Source organism: Ranitomeya imitator, chromosome 4 (genome assembly GCF_032444005.1).
Source record: "Ranitomeya imitator isolate aRanImi1 chromosome 4, aRanImi1.pri, whole genome shotgun sequence".
NCBI lineage: Eukaryota > Metazoa > Chordata > Amphibia > Anura > Dendrobatidae > Ranitomeya > Ranitomeya imitator.
The window spans coordinates 233,022,999-233,041,303 of record NC_091285.1 but is presented as its reverse complement, the minus strand read 5'-3'; the positions used below and the strand labels follow the sequence as shown (position 1 = coordinate 233,041,303).

Sequence of the window (18,305 nt, the reverse complement as noted above, 5' to 3'; positions counted from 1 at the left end):
ATAACATGGCGGACAGTCTGTGAGGGAGAGAACAAAATGGAGGACATGTGTAAGGGAGAATAAAATTTTTCCCCGTTTTTAAGTTTATCATATGGCAAAATAAATGGTGTCTTTGAAAACTATAAGTCATCCTGTAGAAAACAAGCTGTCATACAGCGATAGATGACTAATAAAGTTTTGACTCTTAAAATAGACAGGAGAAAAACAATGGCAGTGTGTCCAATGGGTTAAAACATAAATGTAAGCACCAATGTTTATATGAATACTAGATGGTGGCCCGATTCTAATGCATCTGGTATCTACTATATAATCGTCTAATTCTGCTAAACAGACCTATTTCACTAACCTTGTATCTTCACTATCCTACAACCCAAAACAACTGTTCAGCACATTTAACTCTCTCCTCCGCCCCCCACTGCCACCTTCAACTCCCCTCATCTCTTCTGAGGACTTTGACACCTGCTTCAAAAACAAGATCGACCAAACAAGGCAAATCTTTACTGTTCCACCACCCCAACCACTCCATATACCAGACCTCTGTCCTTCCCCAATAACTTCCCTCTCCAACATCACTGAAGGAGAAATTACTCACCTCTTCCAAATCACACCTCATCACCTGTGCACTTGACCCCATCCCGTCCCACCTGCTCCCCAACCTCACTAACATGCTCATTCGAGCCCTAACCCATCTCTTCAACCTATCGTTATCTTCTGGTACTTTCCCCTCTGCCTTCAAACATGCCACATCACACCCATCCTCAAAAAAGCTGACCTTGACCCAACTGCTATGCCCAGCTATCGCCCCATATCACTGCTCCCGTTTGCTTCCAAACTCCTTGAGCAGCATGTCCATGGTCAACTTTCCTCCCACCTCTCATCTAACTCTCTCCTTGACAACCTCCAATCTGGCTTCCGCCCCCACCACTCCACCGAAACTGCTCTGACCAAAATTACTAATGACTTACAGCCAAAGCTAACAGACAGTTCTCCATCCTCCTCCTTCTCGACTTGTCCTCTGCTTTCGACACAGTCGACCAATTTGTGATATTGGTGCTGGATTTAAACACCGCTTCACTGATAATGTATATATTTTACCCGGAAAATCCTGTGTATTCATTACATTATTCTTACATCTTCATAAATAAACTACAGACATATTCTCAAATACCCGATGTGTTAGAATCGGGCCACCATCTAGTATAGTATATAAAAAGCTTATTAAATTCACGTGATGTTTTCATTGCAGTTAAAATATTGGACGGCCAAATGCAAGAAGTGAAGCCAAACACTCTGGGGAATATTGTAGTTAAGTAAGTGATCTGTTTTTTTGTACCTTTATTTGTAAAAAATAAAAAACCATAAAAGGAAAACAGAAGCAACTACAGTGACACCTGAGGAAAAATCAGTTTCTCACTGATGGTAACACTCAAATTCTCTATTCTTTTTTTGCTTTAGGTTACCGTTGCCACCAGGGGCTTTTTCGTCTCTTTGGAAAAATGAAGAATTATTTAAAAGCCTCTACTTTAAGAACTTCCCAGTAAATATAACATTAAGACTTTGTTAAATAGACACATACAAATATTTTTGTTCTGTTCTTCTAATTTGTCTTTTATATTTATTAGGGATATTATGACACAATGGACGCAGGCTACATGGACGAAGATGGATACGTGTATGTATTGTCAAGGGTTGACGATGTCATTAATGTTGCTGGACATAGGTTATCTTCAGGCGCCATTGAAGAGGTTGGTCAACCTATCTACGTTTCCTACCTAGAAGTGGTACAAAGTGTACAGCTATATATGTAGTACACATGTCCATGATGTAAAATCTACTGTGTACTTGAATTCATATGAGAAGATGATATCGTTTATAATAATGCTATTTAATGTCTGGCAGGAGATGGCTTACCCTACAGTTGGCCTGTAGTTGGACCTTTATGTCCTACTTATTACCAATTTGGGAAATTTACAATTCATGACATAATGTAGTGTATACATTTCCCTTTTTTCACTCTTATGTAGTCTATATTACTCCATAAGTCGGTGGCAGACTGTGCTGTAGTGGGTTTGGAAGATCCTTTGAAAGGACATATTCCTCTGGCACTGTGTGTCCTACGAAACGGTAAGCACTGTGTGTCCTACGAAACGGTAAGCACTGTATTTCTCCTTTTCTTTCCTTACATCGGTCTTTAGTATGGCACATTACCTAATATACATATGATTTATTTTAGGTGTTGAAAAATCAACTGACAAACTAACCGAGGAAATAGTGTTACTAGTCCGGGAACATATTGGGCCTGTCGCAGCATTTCGGAAAGTGATCATTGTAAAGCAGCTACCTAAAACCCGTTCTGGCAAGATACCGCGCTCTACTCTCTCTGCACTAGCTAATGGCAAGCCGTACAAGGTCAGCCAACAATGCCAGACTGGCATAATGTGAGATGCAAAATGTATACGATTGAACAAACGAATGATCCGTCTGGATGGTAAAGCGCATTAGTAGTGTTTTCTGGTATAATTTAGTCACTGTACAGAGCACGTGTGCACGCTATAGGACATTTGTGGGTAAGACACAAAGATTACTGATCACATAATCGCTGATGCCTATTCTGGAGAATTAGCTTCCAATATCTATGTACATGGACATGTGGTGCCTGATCTGAATATGGTATCTGAACTGCAGGCAGAATGTTATGGAGCAGGGGCTGATCAGATTCAATTACATTTTTCTGGGAAAAGTTTCTTTAAAACTTGTATTTTATTAATTGAAACACCTGTTGTTTTGTTTATCACTCATAAGACCGCCCACTGGACTCATGTATACAGTGTTCCCTGTATGACTGCATGCAGAGATCGCTGTCAATCACTGATAGGACCGCCCACTGGACCCATGTATACAGTCTTCCCTGTATGACTGTGCATGCAGAGATCGCTGTCAATCACTGATAGGACCGCCCACTGGACTCAGGTATACAGTCTTCCCTGTATGACTGTGCATGCAGAGATCGCTGTCAATCACTGATAGGACCGCCCACTGGACTCATGTATACAGTCTTCCCTGTATGACTGTGCATGCAGAGATCGCTGTCAATCACTGATAGGACCGCCCACTGGACCCATGTATACAGTCTTCCCTGTATGACTGTGCATGCAGAGATCGCTGTCAATCACTGATAGGACCGCCCACTGGACTCAGGTATACAGTCTTCCCTGTATGACTGTGCATGCAGAGATCGCTGTCAATCACTGATAAGACCGCCCACTGGACTCATGTATACAGTCTTCCCTGTATGACTGTGCATGCAGAGATAGCTGTCAATCACTGATAAGACCGCCCACTGGACTCATGTATACAGTCTTCCCTGTATGACTGTGCATGCAGAGATAGCTGTCAATCACTGATAGGACCGCCCACTGGATTCAGGTATACAGTCTTCCCTGTATGACTGTGCATGCAGAGATCGCTGTCAATCACTGATAGGACCGCCCACTGGATTCAGGTATACAGTCTTCCCTGTATGACTATGCATGCAGAGATCGCTGTCAATCACTGATAGGACCGCCCACTGGACTCAGGTATACAGTCTTCCCTGTATGACTATGCATGCAGAGATTGCTGTCAATCACTGATAGGACCGCCCACTGGACTCAGGTATACAGTCTTCCCTGTATGACTGTGCATGCAGAGATCGCTGTCAATCACTGATAGGACCGCCCACTGGACTCAGGTATACAGTCTTCCCTGTATGACTGTGCATGCAGAGATCGCTGTCAATCACTGATAGGACCACCCACTGGACTCAGGTGACTGTGGACTGTGCCTCAGGTATACAGTCTTCCCTGCATGACTGTGCATGCAGAATTAGCTGTCAATCACTTATAGGACTGCCCACTGGACTCAGGTATACAGTCTTCCCTGCATGACTGTGCATGCAGAGATAGCTGTCAATCACTGATGGGACCGCCCACTGGACTCAGGTATACAGTCTTCCCTGTATGACTGTGGATGCAGATAGCTGTCAATCACTGATAGGACCGCCCACTGGACTCAGGTATACAGTGTTCCTTGTATGACTGTGCATGTAGAGATCGCTGTCAATCACTGATAGGACCGCCCACTGGACTCACATGCCAATAAACACCATGTATTTCAATGAATAAAATAGAAGTTGTACAGAATCTTTCCAGCAAACCTATATATCATTCTGTTTAGCTTCTCCTTCAGTATAACGCACTGTCCACAGATTGGACTGCATGTACAATGTGACAAGTTCTCTTTAATTCTCTAATTATGAAAAGGAAAAAAATAAATAAAGTAAATGTATGTATACTGTATATGTAAGAGGCTGAAACTCTACAGGACTGATGTAAGAAATCAGTCTTTTATAACATGTGACAGACAACTGTCATTACAGTGGCTCCATTAAATGATAATAGCTTAAACAAACTGATGAATACAAAGGAGTCAAAATTTCTTTCAAGCTGCTCAGTTATTCTAAAGGCCCCGTCACACATAGCGAGATCGTTAGCGAGATCGCTGCTGAGTCACAAGTTTTGTGACGCAACAGTGATCTCAGTAGCGATCTCGCTATGTGTGACACGTACCAGCGATCAGGCCCCTGCTGTGAGATCGCTGGTCGTGTCGGAATGGCCTGGGCCATTTTTTGATCGTTGAGGTCCCGCTGACATCGCTGAATCGGCGTGTGTGACGCCGATTCAGCGATGTCTTCGCTGGTAACCAGGGTAAACATCGGGTAACTAAGCGCAGGGCCGCGCTTAGTAACCCGATGTTTACCCTGGTTACCATCGTTAAAGTAAAAAAAACAAGCGCTACATACTTACCTACTGCTGTCTGTCCCCGGCGCTCTGCTTCTCTGGTCTGGCTGTGAGCGCCGGTCAGCCGGAAAGCAGAGCGGTGACGTCACCGCTCTGCTTTCCGGCCGCTGTGCTCACAGCCAGACCAGAGAAGCAGAGCGCCGAGGACAGACAGCGGTAGGTAAGTATGTAGCGTTTGTTTTTTTTACTTTAACGATGGTAACCAGGGTAAACATCGGGTTACTAAGCGCGGCCCTGCGCTTAGTTACCCGATGTTTACCCTGGTTACCGGGGACCTCGGGATCGTTGGTCGCTGGAGAGCTGTGTGACAGCTCTCCAGCGACAAAACAGCGACGCTGCAGCGATCCGGATCGTTGTCGGTATCGCTGCAGCGTCGCTATGTGTGACGGGGCCTTAACACACATATATATATATATATATATATATATATATACTCCTACTAAACCTTGGGATCATAAGCGTTTTAGTGCCCCCTTGTGGTGGCTGCAGGCTGCCATAATTTTATTATTGTACTCTAAAGGTGTGTGAAATGAAGGGAGGTTTATGAGCTCTGTAAAAGAAAAAATAAATGCGTTCTGAAATTACTTTGCACATCTCACTTTCTTCCCCTCCATGCACAATGAACTCTTCACAGGTCAAAGCACTTCCCCGTAGACCTTTAATCAATCTCATACGACGATTCAGAAACTTCTAAGGAAATACTGGTTCATATTGAAAAAGGACCCCATCCTTTCTGGCCACATCCCTGTCCATCCCAGAACAATCTTTAGAAGGCGTCGTACACTCTGTAATCTGGGTGCACCCAGCAATACCACTAGAAGTCCCCACATTTCCTCCACGGTTCAGCTGGTTGAGAATGCTGGGTGCTTTTCCTGCAGGACAGCTAAATGCCTGTGCTGCAGATCCATCCAAAATAGGTCTACAGAATTTAAATCCAACACCACCAGCACTAGCTATAAAAGTAAATATCATGTTAACTGTCAATCCATGTTTGTAGTTTATCTGATAGAATGCGGCTGCGGTCTTCAGTACGTGGGCCGCACCATACAGACTATGCATGCAAGATTGAACGAACATCGTCAAAATATTCAGAACGGTTTCTTGCTGCACAGTCTGTCCAAACATTTTTTAATTGCACACTAAAAAAACACGGAATCTCTTAAACTAAGGCCATGTGCACACGTTCAGGTTTTTTCGCGTTTTTTTCGCATTTTTCCGTGCTAAAAACGCTATAAAAACTCATTAAAAACGCATACATTATGCATTCTATCATTTAGAATGCATTCTGCATGTTTTGTGCACATGGATGCGTTTTTTTCCGCGAAAAAAACGCATCGCGGTTAAAAAATGAGCATGTTCATTATTTTTGTGGATTTTCTGCGTTTTTCCCACAATTCTATGCATTAGGGAAAAAACGCACAAAAAACGCACAAAAAACGCATCCGGATTTCTGGCAGAAATGTCTGGTTTTTGTCAGGAAAATTTCTCCAAGAAATCCTGACGTGTGCACATACCCTTACTATCATAGATTTTATTCTGGGGACTGTGTCTGACCGTTATGGTAGTCTTATTAAAAGGGAAAGCTTCTGGATTTTCAAATTGGGCACGTTGGCTCCCGAGGGGTTAAATCTCACTATGAATGTTATTAGGTAATTTTTCCTTTCTGAGCTCATTTTAGCCTTTTTTTAAAATATTTTTTATCTTTTATTTAACATGATATGTGTTTAGTTTTATGATGTTTTTAATTCTTTTAATGGAGTCATTTGTGTTTTTGCACTTCATTTGGTTGTGTTGTTTTATCATGTGTTTTATCATGTGACTTGTTTGATTGAATGTTAATTTTGATTGGTTGTACTGCCCTTAAATACCCCTTCCTGTCCACTCACAATAAACTTCCACCTGATGAAGACGAGGTACCTTTGAAACGCATTGTGGTTTACACCAATATTTTTGTCCTGGCTTCATTTCAGCGCTCCTGTGACCGTGCTTGTTTTTTCAAGTTTCATTTGTTCCTTCTCGAAGGTGAACGGCTGGAGCTGCGTTGAATCCTGCTTTCCTTTTTCAATTCCTTTGCTGTCCTCACAGCGCTCCTACGAGACCGCTATTTCCCTAACTTATATATTATACTGTATATAGTCTGGCATTATACAAAAAAATTTAATCTAAAACCCCAAAATATGAACATACCAGACAAAGTGTCTAGTGATCTAGTTTTAATTATTGCAAATAACATAGTGCTAAATTCCCTTTAAAAATAAAAACCGGTTATAAATGTCAAGGTTTTTCTAACTGTACTGCTTTCTTCCAGATTGGTTCAACCATCGAGGACCCTGGGGTTTTTAAAGATATTGAAGAAGCTGTACAAGCGGGACTGTGAATCAATAAGACACATTTTTTTTCTTAAATGGCCTAAATCTCTTTGGTACAAAGAGGCAACAAGAACCACTCTTGGAAGCGCAAAATGTAACCATTTTAGGTTGATAACTGGAACTAGAAAAACTTGTGGTTTCTCCGTGAATTTTCTATCTACCATACTTGTAAGGATTGTTACGATATTGCGCCGTTCTTTTTGATACATCAGTATATGTTTGTATCCAGTGACAGCATATACATTACATTTGTGTACATAAGCAGACACGTAGAAATATTACTAAATAAATAACTTCAATCTCTATTTCCCCAGGACTGTGCTCTTTACTATGTCATTGTTACGTGGAATCCTGATTTACGCTCTCCAATGATTGACACTGACTATGTAGTATGCCCATATTAAATACAGCAATTTTTCATTTTTGTGATTGTTATTTTTTTTGTTTTCTTTCACTACAGAAACAGCGTCCCCAATAAACTTAGGCTGCGCTTGGTATTTCACATCATAGGTTGTAATACCACTAATATGGTCGGGGGTTGTGATGTTTTTGAAAGAGAGCAGCCATGTTTTTCTAATTCTGGATAACATGGCACAAAACCACAGAGTCCATTGTTGGCTTCATGCTGTAGAAATGAGGACACCCTAGCAGCCATGTCAGCAAAGACCACTGCGAGCAGCCGAGAGGCAGCACTTAACATGATGCTGATTTTGTTATTTTTAGACAGATCAAGCCTTTGACTCATTTTACTTTGTCTGAAATGTTTTTATCATAAGTTCCCCTCAATATGTTTAGAATCAGATTCACAATATTAAGCAAAGGTCACCCTAAACGCTGCAATATTTTCGGCTCTTAAGGTATTCCCTTTATTTAAAAGGATGGGTGATAACTTACTGATTGGTGAAGGTCCGACCTCAAAATGGAACAGCTGGTTGGATTTTTGTCACTCCAATCACTATCTATAGACGGACAAGCACAGCATTCGGCAGCCCCATAGAGAATGAATAGAGCGGTGGTTAAACATTCGTATTGACGCTCTATTCTACAGAGGCTAAAATGCCCTATTCCCACAGTTGCTGCTCTAGGTATCTGCAGTGCAGTGCACTTTGGTGCTCAAAAACAAGTTGAGAGCGAGGCATTTGTTCTCCTGCTATTTATGCAAGAAATTATGTTGCTAGATATCTTCCATCAAGGCATGCCATCATTTCTTGAAAGGCAGCAGACACCATAAAGTAGTATGACAGCAACTGCACCAACAATAACTTGACCAGGTGAGAGCTTAATTAACAAACCAGCAGATGGGAGAATACACTTGTGTACCCAACACACAATTAGGGATGGATATTTGCCATTGAGACCGAAGTAAAATGAGGTATAGTAGTATGGCCAGCAGTAGTGGTGGGTGACAAAGATAGTGGTGACAACGATTCTGACCAGATACATCTTGAGGGTCCGATCTGGCTGACATAAAGACGAACGTGGTGAGATGGGGAGGAGGACAACTTGAAGGTTGCTCTAATTTTTAACTTTTTGCCAAACAAGTAATGTATGTTGCCTCATATGTTACCGTCGTTCTTAGTCCACATGAGCCAAGACATCCATGGCTTACTTTCCTCTTGCAGAGCATGCAGTCTGCCAAAGAATCATCTTTCAGCAAAGTGCAAAAGAACACACAGGAGAAGTCTGCATATTTGACCCCTCACTACCACTACCAGACCCTTCAGGCACCGATGAGTCTCCTCCAACATCAGTATGTTTGAGATCACTTGCTTCAGAGCTGAGATTTTGCCTGAGTATCTTTTAGCCACAAGCTGTCACACTGTGTATCACCAAAGCCAACACCCTCCTCCACTGATGACCTTACAACCTTGGCACCCATGTCAGGTTCCCACGTCTTGTCCTCCGGAGAATCATCATTATCATCCCTGAATTGGTTGACATTCAAGAAAAGAGGAGGGGGGGGGGAGAGGGAAAGTTAGGAGCTTGACACGCCGAGACATGCATCTGTAAGCCGTTGCAAATGAATGTAGCTGGTGGGTGCAGTACCTGCTGGTGATTTCAGCTGAAGTAGAAGAAAGGAAAAGGGAATATCCAGCACGTCCATCCAGTGTAAGTAAAATATCCAAAATTTATTGAAGCATTTTAAAAAACAATATTAAAAAAGAGAGAGGGAGACTTTCTCTGCCTGACGCGTTTCTGGCGCACCACGGCGCCCTTAGTCATAGGAACTAATACCATCTAGATGAACAGGTTTATATATAGCAAAGAACCACAGAGGCGTAGCTAGAGCTTTTGCCGCCCGGGGCTGTTCCCGAGTTTGGCGCCCCCCCCCCCCCCCGGCTCAATACACACAAAGGTTACCAAAAACGGTTTTCCTGTTTTGTAGAACTTAAACTGGGCCTAATGGTGTCACCCCCACATGCCACACCTGTGACTTAATACCACCACACCATGACCAGGCCACATAGTGACCGAATAATACTACATACAAGGGACAAATACCACAACACCATTTCCAGACCACATATTACCACCACATAGTGACTGAATACTACAATACTGATCAGTAATAAAAAAAAAACCCACAATACTATCACCATAAGTGCCAGTATTCACAGGAGATCTGTACTTAGTATGCAGTGTCTGTGTAGAGGTAATACAGAGATCACTGGTGACATTATACACAGGACCTCTATATAGTATACAGTGTATAGTGTCAGTGTATAGGTAACACTGACTCACCAGTGACGTCTCTAGGTGAAGTCCTTCATCTTTCAGCCAGCACAGACCGCCATCATTCCTTCCAGCCAGGACTCGTTTCTGCAGGAAATAACACAGTTATCTCGAGCTCAGCTTGCAGAACACATTACTTAATTTTTCACAACTTCTACATTACATCACATGAAGAAAAAAAGGTGATATAGTGTCACTCTGCACAGTAACAGGACCGCCCCCCCATTTAAAACAGTATACTCAAAAAACAAAATAAATACATCACTGCAGTAATAATATCCCTTAATTAGCCCCTATGGTAATAATATTCCCCACCCTGGCCCCGTTTCTCATTCCTGGCTCCAGCCATATGTTCTCGCATCCTGCCCTCATGAGTATCCATTCTACCCCATATGATCTCCACATCCTGCCCCACCAGCCTCCATCGTATCCGTCCTGCCCCATGATCCAATCCTGCCCCGTGTCTCCAATCATGCCCCGTATCTACATTCTGCCCATGCCTCAAGTCCTGCCCCCAGTGTGTCCAGCATATTACCCCCATGTTGTCCAGCAATCTGCCCCAGTGTGTCCAGCATATTACCCCCATGTTGTCCAGCAATCTGCCCCAGTGTGTCCAGCATATTACCCCCAGTGTGTCCAGCAATCTGCCCCAGTATGTCCAGCACTGCCCCCAGTGTGTCCAGCAATCTGCCCCAGTGTCCAGCCTTTCCCCAGTGTGTCCAGCAGTCTGCCCCAGTGTGTCCAGCATATTACCCCCAGTGTCCAGCATTGCCCCAGTGTGTCCAGCATATTACCCCCAGTGTGTCCAGCAATCTGCCCCAGTGTCCAGCATTGCCCCAGTGTGTCCAGAAGTCTGCCCCAGGGTCTCCAGCATTGCCTCAATGTGTCCAGAAATCTGCCCCAGGGTCTCCAGTATTGCCCCAGTGTGTCCAGCAATCTGCCCCATGGTCTCCTGTATTGCCCCAGTGTGTCCAGCATTCTGCCCCATGGTCTCCAGTATTGCCCCGGTGTATCCAGCAATCTGCCCCATGGTCTCCTGTATTGCCCCAGTGTGTCCAGCATTCTGCCCCATGGTCTCCAGTATTGCCCCGGTGTGTCCAGCAATCTGCCCCATGGTCTCCAGTATTGCCCCAGTATGTCCAGAAGTCTGCCCAGGGTCTCCAGCATTGCCTCAATGTGTCCTGAAATCTGCCCCATGGTCTCCAGTATTCAGTGTGTCCAGCAATCTGCCCCATAGTCTCCTGTATTGCCCCAGTGTGTCCAGCATTCTGCCCCATGGTCTCCAGTATTTCCCCAGTGTGTCCAGCATTCTGCCCCATGGTCTCCAGTATTGCCCCAGTGTGTCCAGCAATCTGCCCCATGGTCTCCTGTATTGCCCCAGTGTGTCCAGGATTCTGCCACATTGTCTCCTGTATTGCCCCAGTGTGTCCAGCAATCTGCCCCATGGTCTCCTGTATTGCCCCAGTGTGTCCAGCATTCTGCCACATGGTCTCCTATATTGCCCCAGTGTGTCCAGCATTCTGCCCCATGGTCTCCAGTATTGCCCCAGTGTGTCCAGCAATCTGCCCCATGGTCTCCTGTATTGCCCCAGTGTGTCCAGCAATCTGCCCCATGGTCTCCTGTATTGCCCCAGTGTGTCCAGCATTCTGCCACATGGTCTCCTGTATTGCCCCAGTGTGTCCAGCAATCTGCCCCATGGTCTCCAGTATTGCCCCAGTGTGTCCAGCAATCTGCCCCATAGTCTCCTGTATTGCCCCAGTGTGTCCAGCAATCTGCCCCATGGTCTCATGTATTGCCCCAGTGTGTCCAGCAATCTGCCCCATGGTCTCTTGTATTGCCCCAGTGTGTCCAGCAATCTGCCCCATGGTCTCCTGTATTGCCCCAGTGTGTCCAGCAATCTGCCCCATAGTCTCCTGTACTGCCCCAGTGTGTCCAGCATTCTGCCCCATGGTCTCCAGTACTGCCCCAGTGTGTCCAGCAATCTGCCCCATGGTCTCCAGTATTGCCCCAGTGTGTCCAGCATTGCCCCAGCCCCAGACAGTCAGACATAAAGAAAAAAAAAAAAAAGTAAAATCCTCACCTCTCCCGTTCCTAGCGCAGGTCCGGTGCAGTCAGCGTCTCTCCGGCTCTGCGACGCTCAGGACAGAGAGGCAGAGCGGCGCGCACAGTAGTGACGTCATCGCGCCCTCTGCTCTGAGACGTCGCAGAGTCAGAGGACGCTGTAGCTGCCGGCGCCGCAGGAACCAGGAGAGGTGAGTATAGAGCGGGGGGCGGGGTCCGGTGGTGGGGGGAGCTGGCCCTGGTCGTGGCGGCGGACGGCGCCGCCCGAAGATTTAAAGGGGCGTCTTTTTTTTTTTTTTTTTTTTCTTCTGCAGCGCCGGCCGCCCCCTGCATTGTGCCGCCCGGGGTGGACCGCCCCCCCCGCACCTCCCTTCCTACGCCACTGAAGAACCAATCACAGACATGGCAATCAATTGTATTGAAAAAGGCTGCAGCTAAACACACATAACAAGACTTTTTTCTCCTATTTCAAATACACTGAAATTGCATAAATATATACTTTAAATTGCCGCAAAATCTATCTGTTAGTTCAATATATATAAAAAAGGTCATTCCTGTAATTCATACCGTGTGGATGTTTAGTGTCTAAAGTCAGAATCCAAAAGGCTTCCCGCAGTGCTAATTTTTTTATTATAAAAATGACAAAGTGTATTCATGGAGAAACGGATTGATAATACACCCAAGCCTATACTCAGAAACCAACCTCATTGGCGTCAATCTGAATATGCACGTAGAAAATCTGTGTCTTTTTCTTCATCGGAGTATAATCCATCAGATTGTGAAACAGATGCGTCTTTCTCCAGTGCAGATGCCAGACACGTTCACAGCACTGCTATATCAAAAAACGCAGGAGGAGGAGGGGGGGCAGGAGAGCCCGCAAGAGACGAATGGAGAAGATATCCCAGGAGGGAAAGGAAACGCAGACATCAGTATTGAGTCAGCATCTGGACAGTGTTAGGGTATGTTCACACGTTCCTGATTTCCCTCCTTTTTTTTTCAGGACTGAAACCGCAGCTCTTTGCAGAAAACGCAGGTCCTTTTTTTGGTGCGTTTTTTGGTGCGTTTTTTGATGCGTTTTTTTATGCGTTTTTTTATGCAGTTTTCTATGCAGAGTTTGTGTGTTTTCTAGGAAGTTTTTTAGGGTTAAAATGGCTGAAAATACCCTACCTCTACCCCTAACCCTACCCCTATTCTAACCTTAGTGGAAAAAAAAAAAATTCTTAATTTTTTATTGTCCCTACCTATGGGGGTGACAAGGGGGGGGGGGGGTGACAAAGGGGGGGGGGGTGTCATTTACTATTTTTTTTATTTTGATCACTGAGATAGGTTATATCTCAGTGATCAAGATGCACTTTGGAACGAATCTGCCGGCCGGCAGATTCGGCGGGTGCACTGCGCATGCGCCTGCCATTTTGCAAGATGGCGGCGCCCAGGGAGAAGACGGCCGGACGGACACCGGGAGGCTGGGTAAGTATAAGGGGGGAGATTAGGGCACGGGGGGGGCATCGGAGCACGGGGGGGGGGGCATCGGAGCACGGGGGGGGCATCGGAGCATGGGGTGTGGGATCGGGGCAGCCACACTCCTCCCACGCACTTCCGCCCGCTTCCCCGCTCTTCCTGCTGCAGCGGTTCGGCACCACAAACCGCAATAAAACCCGCAGATATATTTTTGATCTGCGGGTTTTACTGCGGGTTTGACCTCACAATGGAGGTCTATGGGTGCAGAACCGCTGCGGCTCCGAAAAAAGAAGTGACATGGTACTTCTTTTTTACCGCGGCTATTCAGCGCGGCTTTTTTTCCCGATTCCCGCATCATGTGCACAGTGGTTCCTGTTTTCCATAGGGTACATTGTTCTGTACCCTGCATGGAAAACAGCTGCGGAACCGCAGCGGCAAAAACGCTGCGGTTCCGCAGAAAAAAACGCACTGTGTGAACATGGCCTTATAATTCTGACTCCCACCATTCTATCCTCTACACAAATTGAAACATTAGCTAAAGGTTTAAACTTTGTTCCCACTGGCAATTTCAATCTATTTGAGACTATCAAAGATGTCAATAAATTTACTCGTCTTCTTACTGTTAAAAGACATTTTTTTTCAGACAATCAAAATGACCTCAATTCTGGCAGAAAAAAATCATATTGTACCAGGGAAAATAATGCGTCTCTTTCCTTTATGGAACAATGTACTTTACTCACTTTAACTTCTCTTCAGGAAGAAAATTTTGCCGAGAATAAAATAAAGGACGAGGATGTGCAGGTGCTTTCATCTAATCCGGCATATTATCCCCTCCAATCAAGGGTTCCTGCCTTAGACCTTTTTCAGACTCTGGTCGAACAAGATTTGAAAAAATTACACGCTGAAACCCGGAGTGCAAACCATGGAAGTAACCTGAGTAGAGACCAATCTCAGGCTGTTAGAGATTTACAACGTAATTACAACTTGACAGTCCGCCAGTCAGACAAAGGGGGCTGTATAGTAGTCATAGACACTGCTTTGTATTGTAAGTTGATAATGTCTATTATACAGGATACTAGCACATATACTTCTTTAAGATCTGACCCCACTTTATCCTTTAAATATGACATGACTGAAATACTCAATAAAGCACAGAGATTGGGGGTTATCAGCAATAAGATTTACAAATGGCTACTGCCTGAACATTCAATTACTCCCATTTTCCATGGGCTCCCAAAAACGCACAAAAACGTTTTTCCCCCACCGTTACGACCTATAATTTCTGGGATGGGTTCCCTTAATGAAAACCTCAGTCATTTGATTGACGAGTAGTGTTGAGCGATACCGTCCGATACTTGAAAGTATCGGTATCGGATAGTATCGGCCGATACCCGAAAAATATCGGATATCGCCGATACCGATATCCGATACCAATACAAGTCAATGGGACATCAAGTATCGGAAGGTATCCTCATGGATCCCAGGGTCTGAAGGAGAGGAAACTCTCCTTCAGGCCCTGGGATCCATATTAAAGTGTAAAATAAAGAATTAAAATAAAAAATATTGTTATATTCACCTCTCCGGCGGCCCCTGGACATCAGCGGGAGGATCCGGCGTCCGGCACGGCTTCTTTCTTCAAAATGCGCGCCTTCAGGACCTGTGGAATGACGTCCCGGCTTCTGATTGGTCGCGTGCCGCCCATGTGACCGCCACGCGACCAATCAGAAGCCGCGACGTCATTCCTCAGGTCCTAGAAGGCGCTCATTCTAGGACTTTAGCTGAGGAATGACGTCGCGGCTTCTGATTGGTCGCGTGGCGGTCACATGGGCGGCACGCGACCAATCAGAAGCCGGGACGTCATTCCACAGGTCCTGAAGGCGCGCATTTTGAAGAAAGAAGCCGTGCCGGACGCCGGATCCTCCCGCTGATGTCCAGGGGCCGCCGGAGAGGTGAATATAACAATATTTTTTATTTTAATTCTTTATTTTACACTTCCGATACCGATACCCGATATCACAAAAATATCGGATCTCGGTATCGGAATTCCGATACCGCAAGTATCGGCCGATACCCGATACTTGCGGTATCGGAATGCTCAACACTATTGACGAGTATCTCCAACCTTTGATCCCAAGAATTCCAGGGTACCTTAAAGACACCTCAACAGTTTTAAAGGTTTTTGATACTTTTCAATGGTGTCATAATTATTCTTTTGTAACTTGCGATGTCACAAATTTATATTCATGCATTCCCCATTCTTTGGCTATGACAGCAATTGAACATCATCTAAGTAAGTATAGTAGCTATTCAGATTCATTGAAATGGTTCATTCTTGCGTCTCTACATTATTTACTTAAGCATAATTTTGTTATGTTTCAAAATGAGTACTTCAACCAGACCATGGGTGCTCCTATGGGGTCTAAATTCTCCCCATCTTTAGCCGTTTTATTTATGGCATGGTGGGAAGAAACCTACAGTGGGGCAAAAAAGTATTTAGTCAGTCATCAATAGTGCAAGTTCCACCACTTAAAAAGATGAGAGGTGTCTGTAATTTACATCATAGGTAGACCTCAACTATGGGAGACAAACTGAGAAAAAAAAATCCAGAAAATCACATTGTCTGTTTTTTTAACATTTTATTTGCATATTATGGTGGAAAATAAGTATTTGGTCAGAAACAAACAATCAAGATTTCTGGCTCTCACAGACCTGTAACTTCTTCTTTAAGAGTCTCCTCTTTCCTACACTCATTACCTGTAGTAATGGCACCTGTTTAAAGTTGTTATCAGTATAAAAAGACACCTGTGCACACCCTCAAACAGTCTGACTCCAAACTCCACTATGGTGAAGACCAAAGAGCTGTCAAAGGACACCAGAAACAAAATTGTAGCCCTGCACCAGGCTGGGAAGACTGAATCTGCAATAGCCAACCAGCTTGGAGTGAAGAAATCAACAGTGGGAGCAATAATTAGAAAATGGAAGACATACAAGACCACTGATACTCTCCCGCGATCTGGGGCTCCACGCAAAATCCCACCCCGTGGGGTCAGAATGATCACAAGAACGGTGAGCAAAAATCCCAGAACCACGCGGGGGGACCTAGTGAATGAACTGCAGAGAGCTGGGACCAATGTAACAAGGCCTACCATAAGTAACACACTACGCCACCATGGACTCAGATCCTGCAGTGCCAGACGTGTCCCACTGCTTAAGCCAGTACATGTCCGGGCCCGTCTGAAGTTTGCTAGAGAGCATTTGGATGATCCAGAGGAGTTTGGGGAGAATGTCCTATGGTCTGATGAAACCAAACTGGAACTGTTTGGTAGAAACACAACTTGTCGTGTTTGGAGGAAAACGAATACTGAGTTGCATCCATCAAACACCATACCTACTGTAAAGCATGGTGGTGGAAACATCATGCTTTGGGGCTGTTTCTCTGCAAAGGGGCCAGGACGACTGATCCGGGTACATGAAAGAATGAATGGGGCCATGTATCGTGAGATTTTGAGTGCAAACCTCCTTCCATCAGCAAGGGCATTGAAGATGAAACGTGGCTGGGTCTTTCAACATGACAATGATCCAAAGCACACCGCCAGGGCAACGAAGGAGTGGCTTCGTAAGAAGCATTTCAAGGTCCTGGAGTGGCCTAGCCAGTCTCCAGATCTCAACCCTATAGAAAACCTTTGGAGGGAGTTGAAAGTCCGTGTTGCCAAGCGAAAAGCCAAAAACATCACTGCTCTAGAGGAGATCTGCATGGAGGAATGGGCCAACATACCAACAACAGTGTGTGGCAACCTTGTGAAGACTTACAGAAAACGTTTGACCTTTGTCATTGCCAACGAAGGATATATTACAAAGTATTGAGATGAAATTTTGTTTCTGACCAAATACTTATTTTCCACCATAATATGCAAATAAAATGTTAAAAAAACAGACAATGTGATTTTCTGGATTTTTTTTTCTCAGTTTGTCTCCCATAGTTGAGGTCTACCTATGATGTAAATTACAGACGCCTCTCATCTTTTTAAGTGGTGGAACTTGCTCTATTGCTGACTGACTAAATACTTTTTTGCCCCACTGTACATATTCACAGATGATAATCCATTTCTCCCATACCTTAATTGGTATGGGAGATTTGTGGATGATATTCTGCTAATTTGGCAAGGGGGTGTGACTAAGTTTTCTGATTTCATGCTCTATTTGAATAACAACAAGTGTAACCTGCGTTTCACCAGCGGCATTCCATCAAACGAGGTTTCATTCTTGGATGTGCTCCTTACAGGCAGCAATACAACACATAGGGTTAATACTTCTCTTTATAGAAAAGACAATTCTGGAAACACAATCCTAATGTCTTCAAGCGCACACCCTCGACATACCATTCATGCCATTCCTAGGGGTGAGCTCACGAGAGCGAGAAGAATTTGCTCTATTGAGGAAAGTTTCCACAAGGAAAGTCATCTTATTTCTGATAGATTATTTGATAGGGGATATAAACAATCTAATATAAGACATGCATTCAGACATGTTTCCAAAATTCCACGTGCTGATTTATTGTATTCTGACAGTGAAAATGCAACTGCGGCTCCTGAAAACGCAGATTACTTTTTCTACCGCTTATAGCAGTCAGTACAATAAAATTAAACAGATCATTATTAAATATCTCCCTGTAGTCAATCAGGATAAATCTTTATGCACAGTTCTTCAGAATGGATGCAGAGTAGTGGCCAGGAGAGGTTGCACACTGGGGAATATATGGTCTCCCAGTATGGTGCGCCAGAAAAAACTCCCACATCATGGCTATCAATAAAAGTTTTTTTTAAATGTTCTGGCAACAGATGTAATG

The 18,305-nt window shown here is 44.4% G+C and overlaps 1 protein-coding gene and 1 long non-coding RNA gene across 4 annotated transcripts in view; both read left to right on the top strand.

Annotated features, from left to right (window-relative positions):
* ACSS3 (acyl-CoA synthetase short chain family member 3) overlaps positions 1–7,625 on the top strand; it is a 298,198-nt gene extending 290,573 nt beyond the window's left edge. For 2 of the 3 annotated variants that reach the window (XM_069764424.1, XM_069764422.1), the window contains exons 12-17: positions 1,247–1,310; positions 1,456–1,537; positions 1,623–1,745; positions 2,025–2,124; positions 2,234–2,409; positions 7,147–7,625. In XM_069764424.1, the coding sequence (XP_069620525.1) occupies positions 1,247–1,310; positions 1,456–1,537; positions 1,623–1,745; positions 2,025–2,124; positions 2,234–2,409; positions 7,147–7,215 (614 nt within the window). In that variant the 3' untranslated portion in view covers positions 7,216–7,625. Of the gene's footprint in view, positions 1–1,246; positions 1,311–1,455; positions 1,538–1,622; positions 1,746–2,024; positions 2,151–2,233; positions 2,410–7,146 lie in introns of those variants that run through there. The other variant, XM_069764423.1, reaches the window with a different exon arrangement.
* A 1,628-nt stretch (positions 7,626–9,253) lies between these two features.
* Positions 9,254–14,760, top strand: LOC138674049 (uncharacterized). Its single transcript, XR_011320449.1, has 3 exons — positions 9,254–9,316; positions 12,805–12,960; positions 14,216–14,760. It is a non-coding gene; the product is annotated as an uncharacterized lncRNA (long non-coding RNA).
* Positions 14,761–18,305: the final 3,545 nt, after the last annotated feature.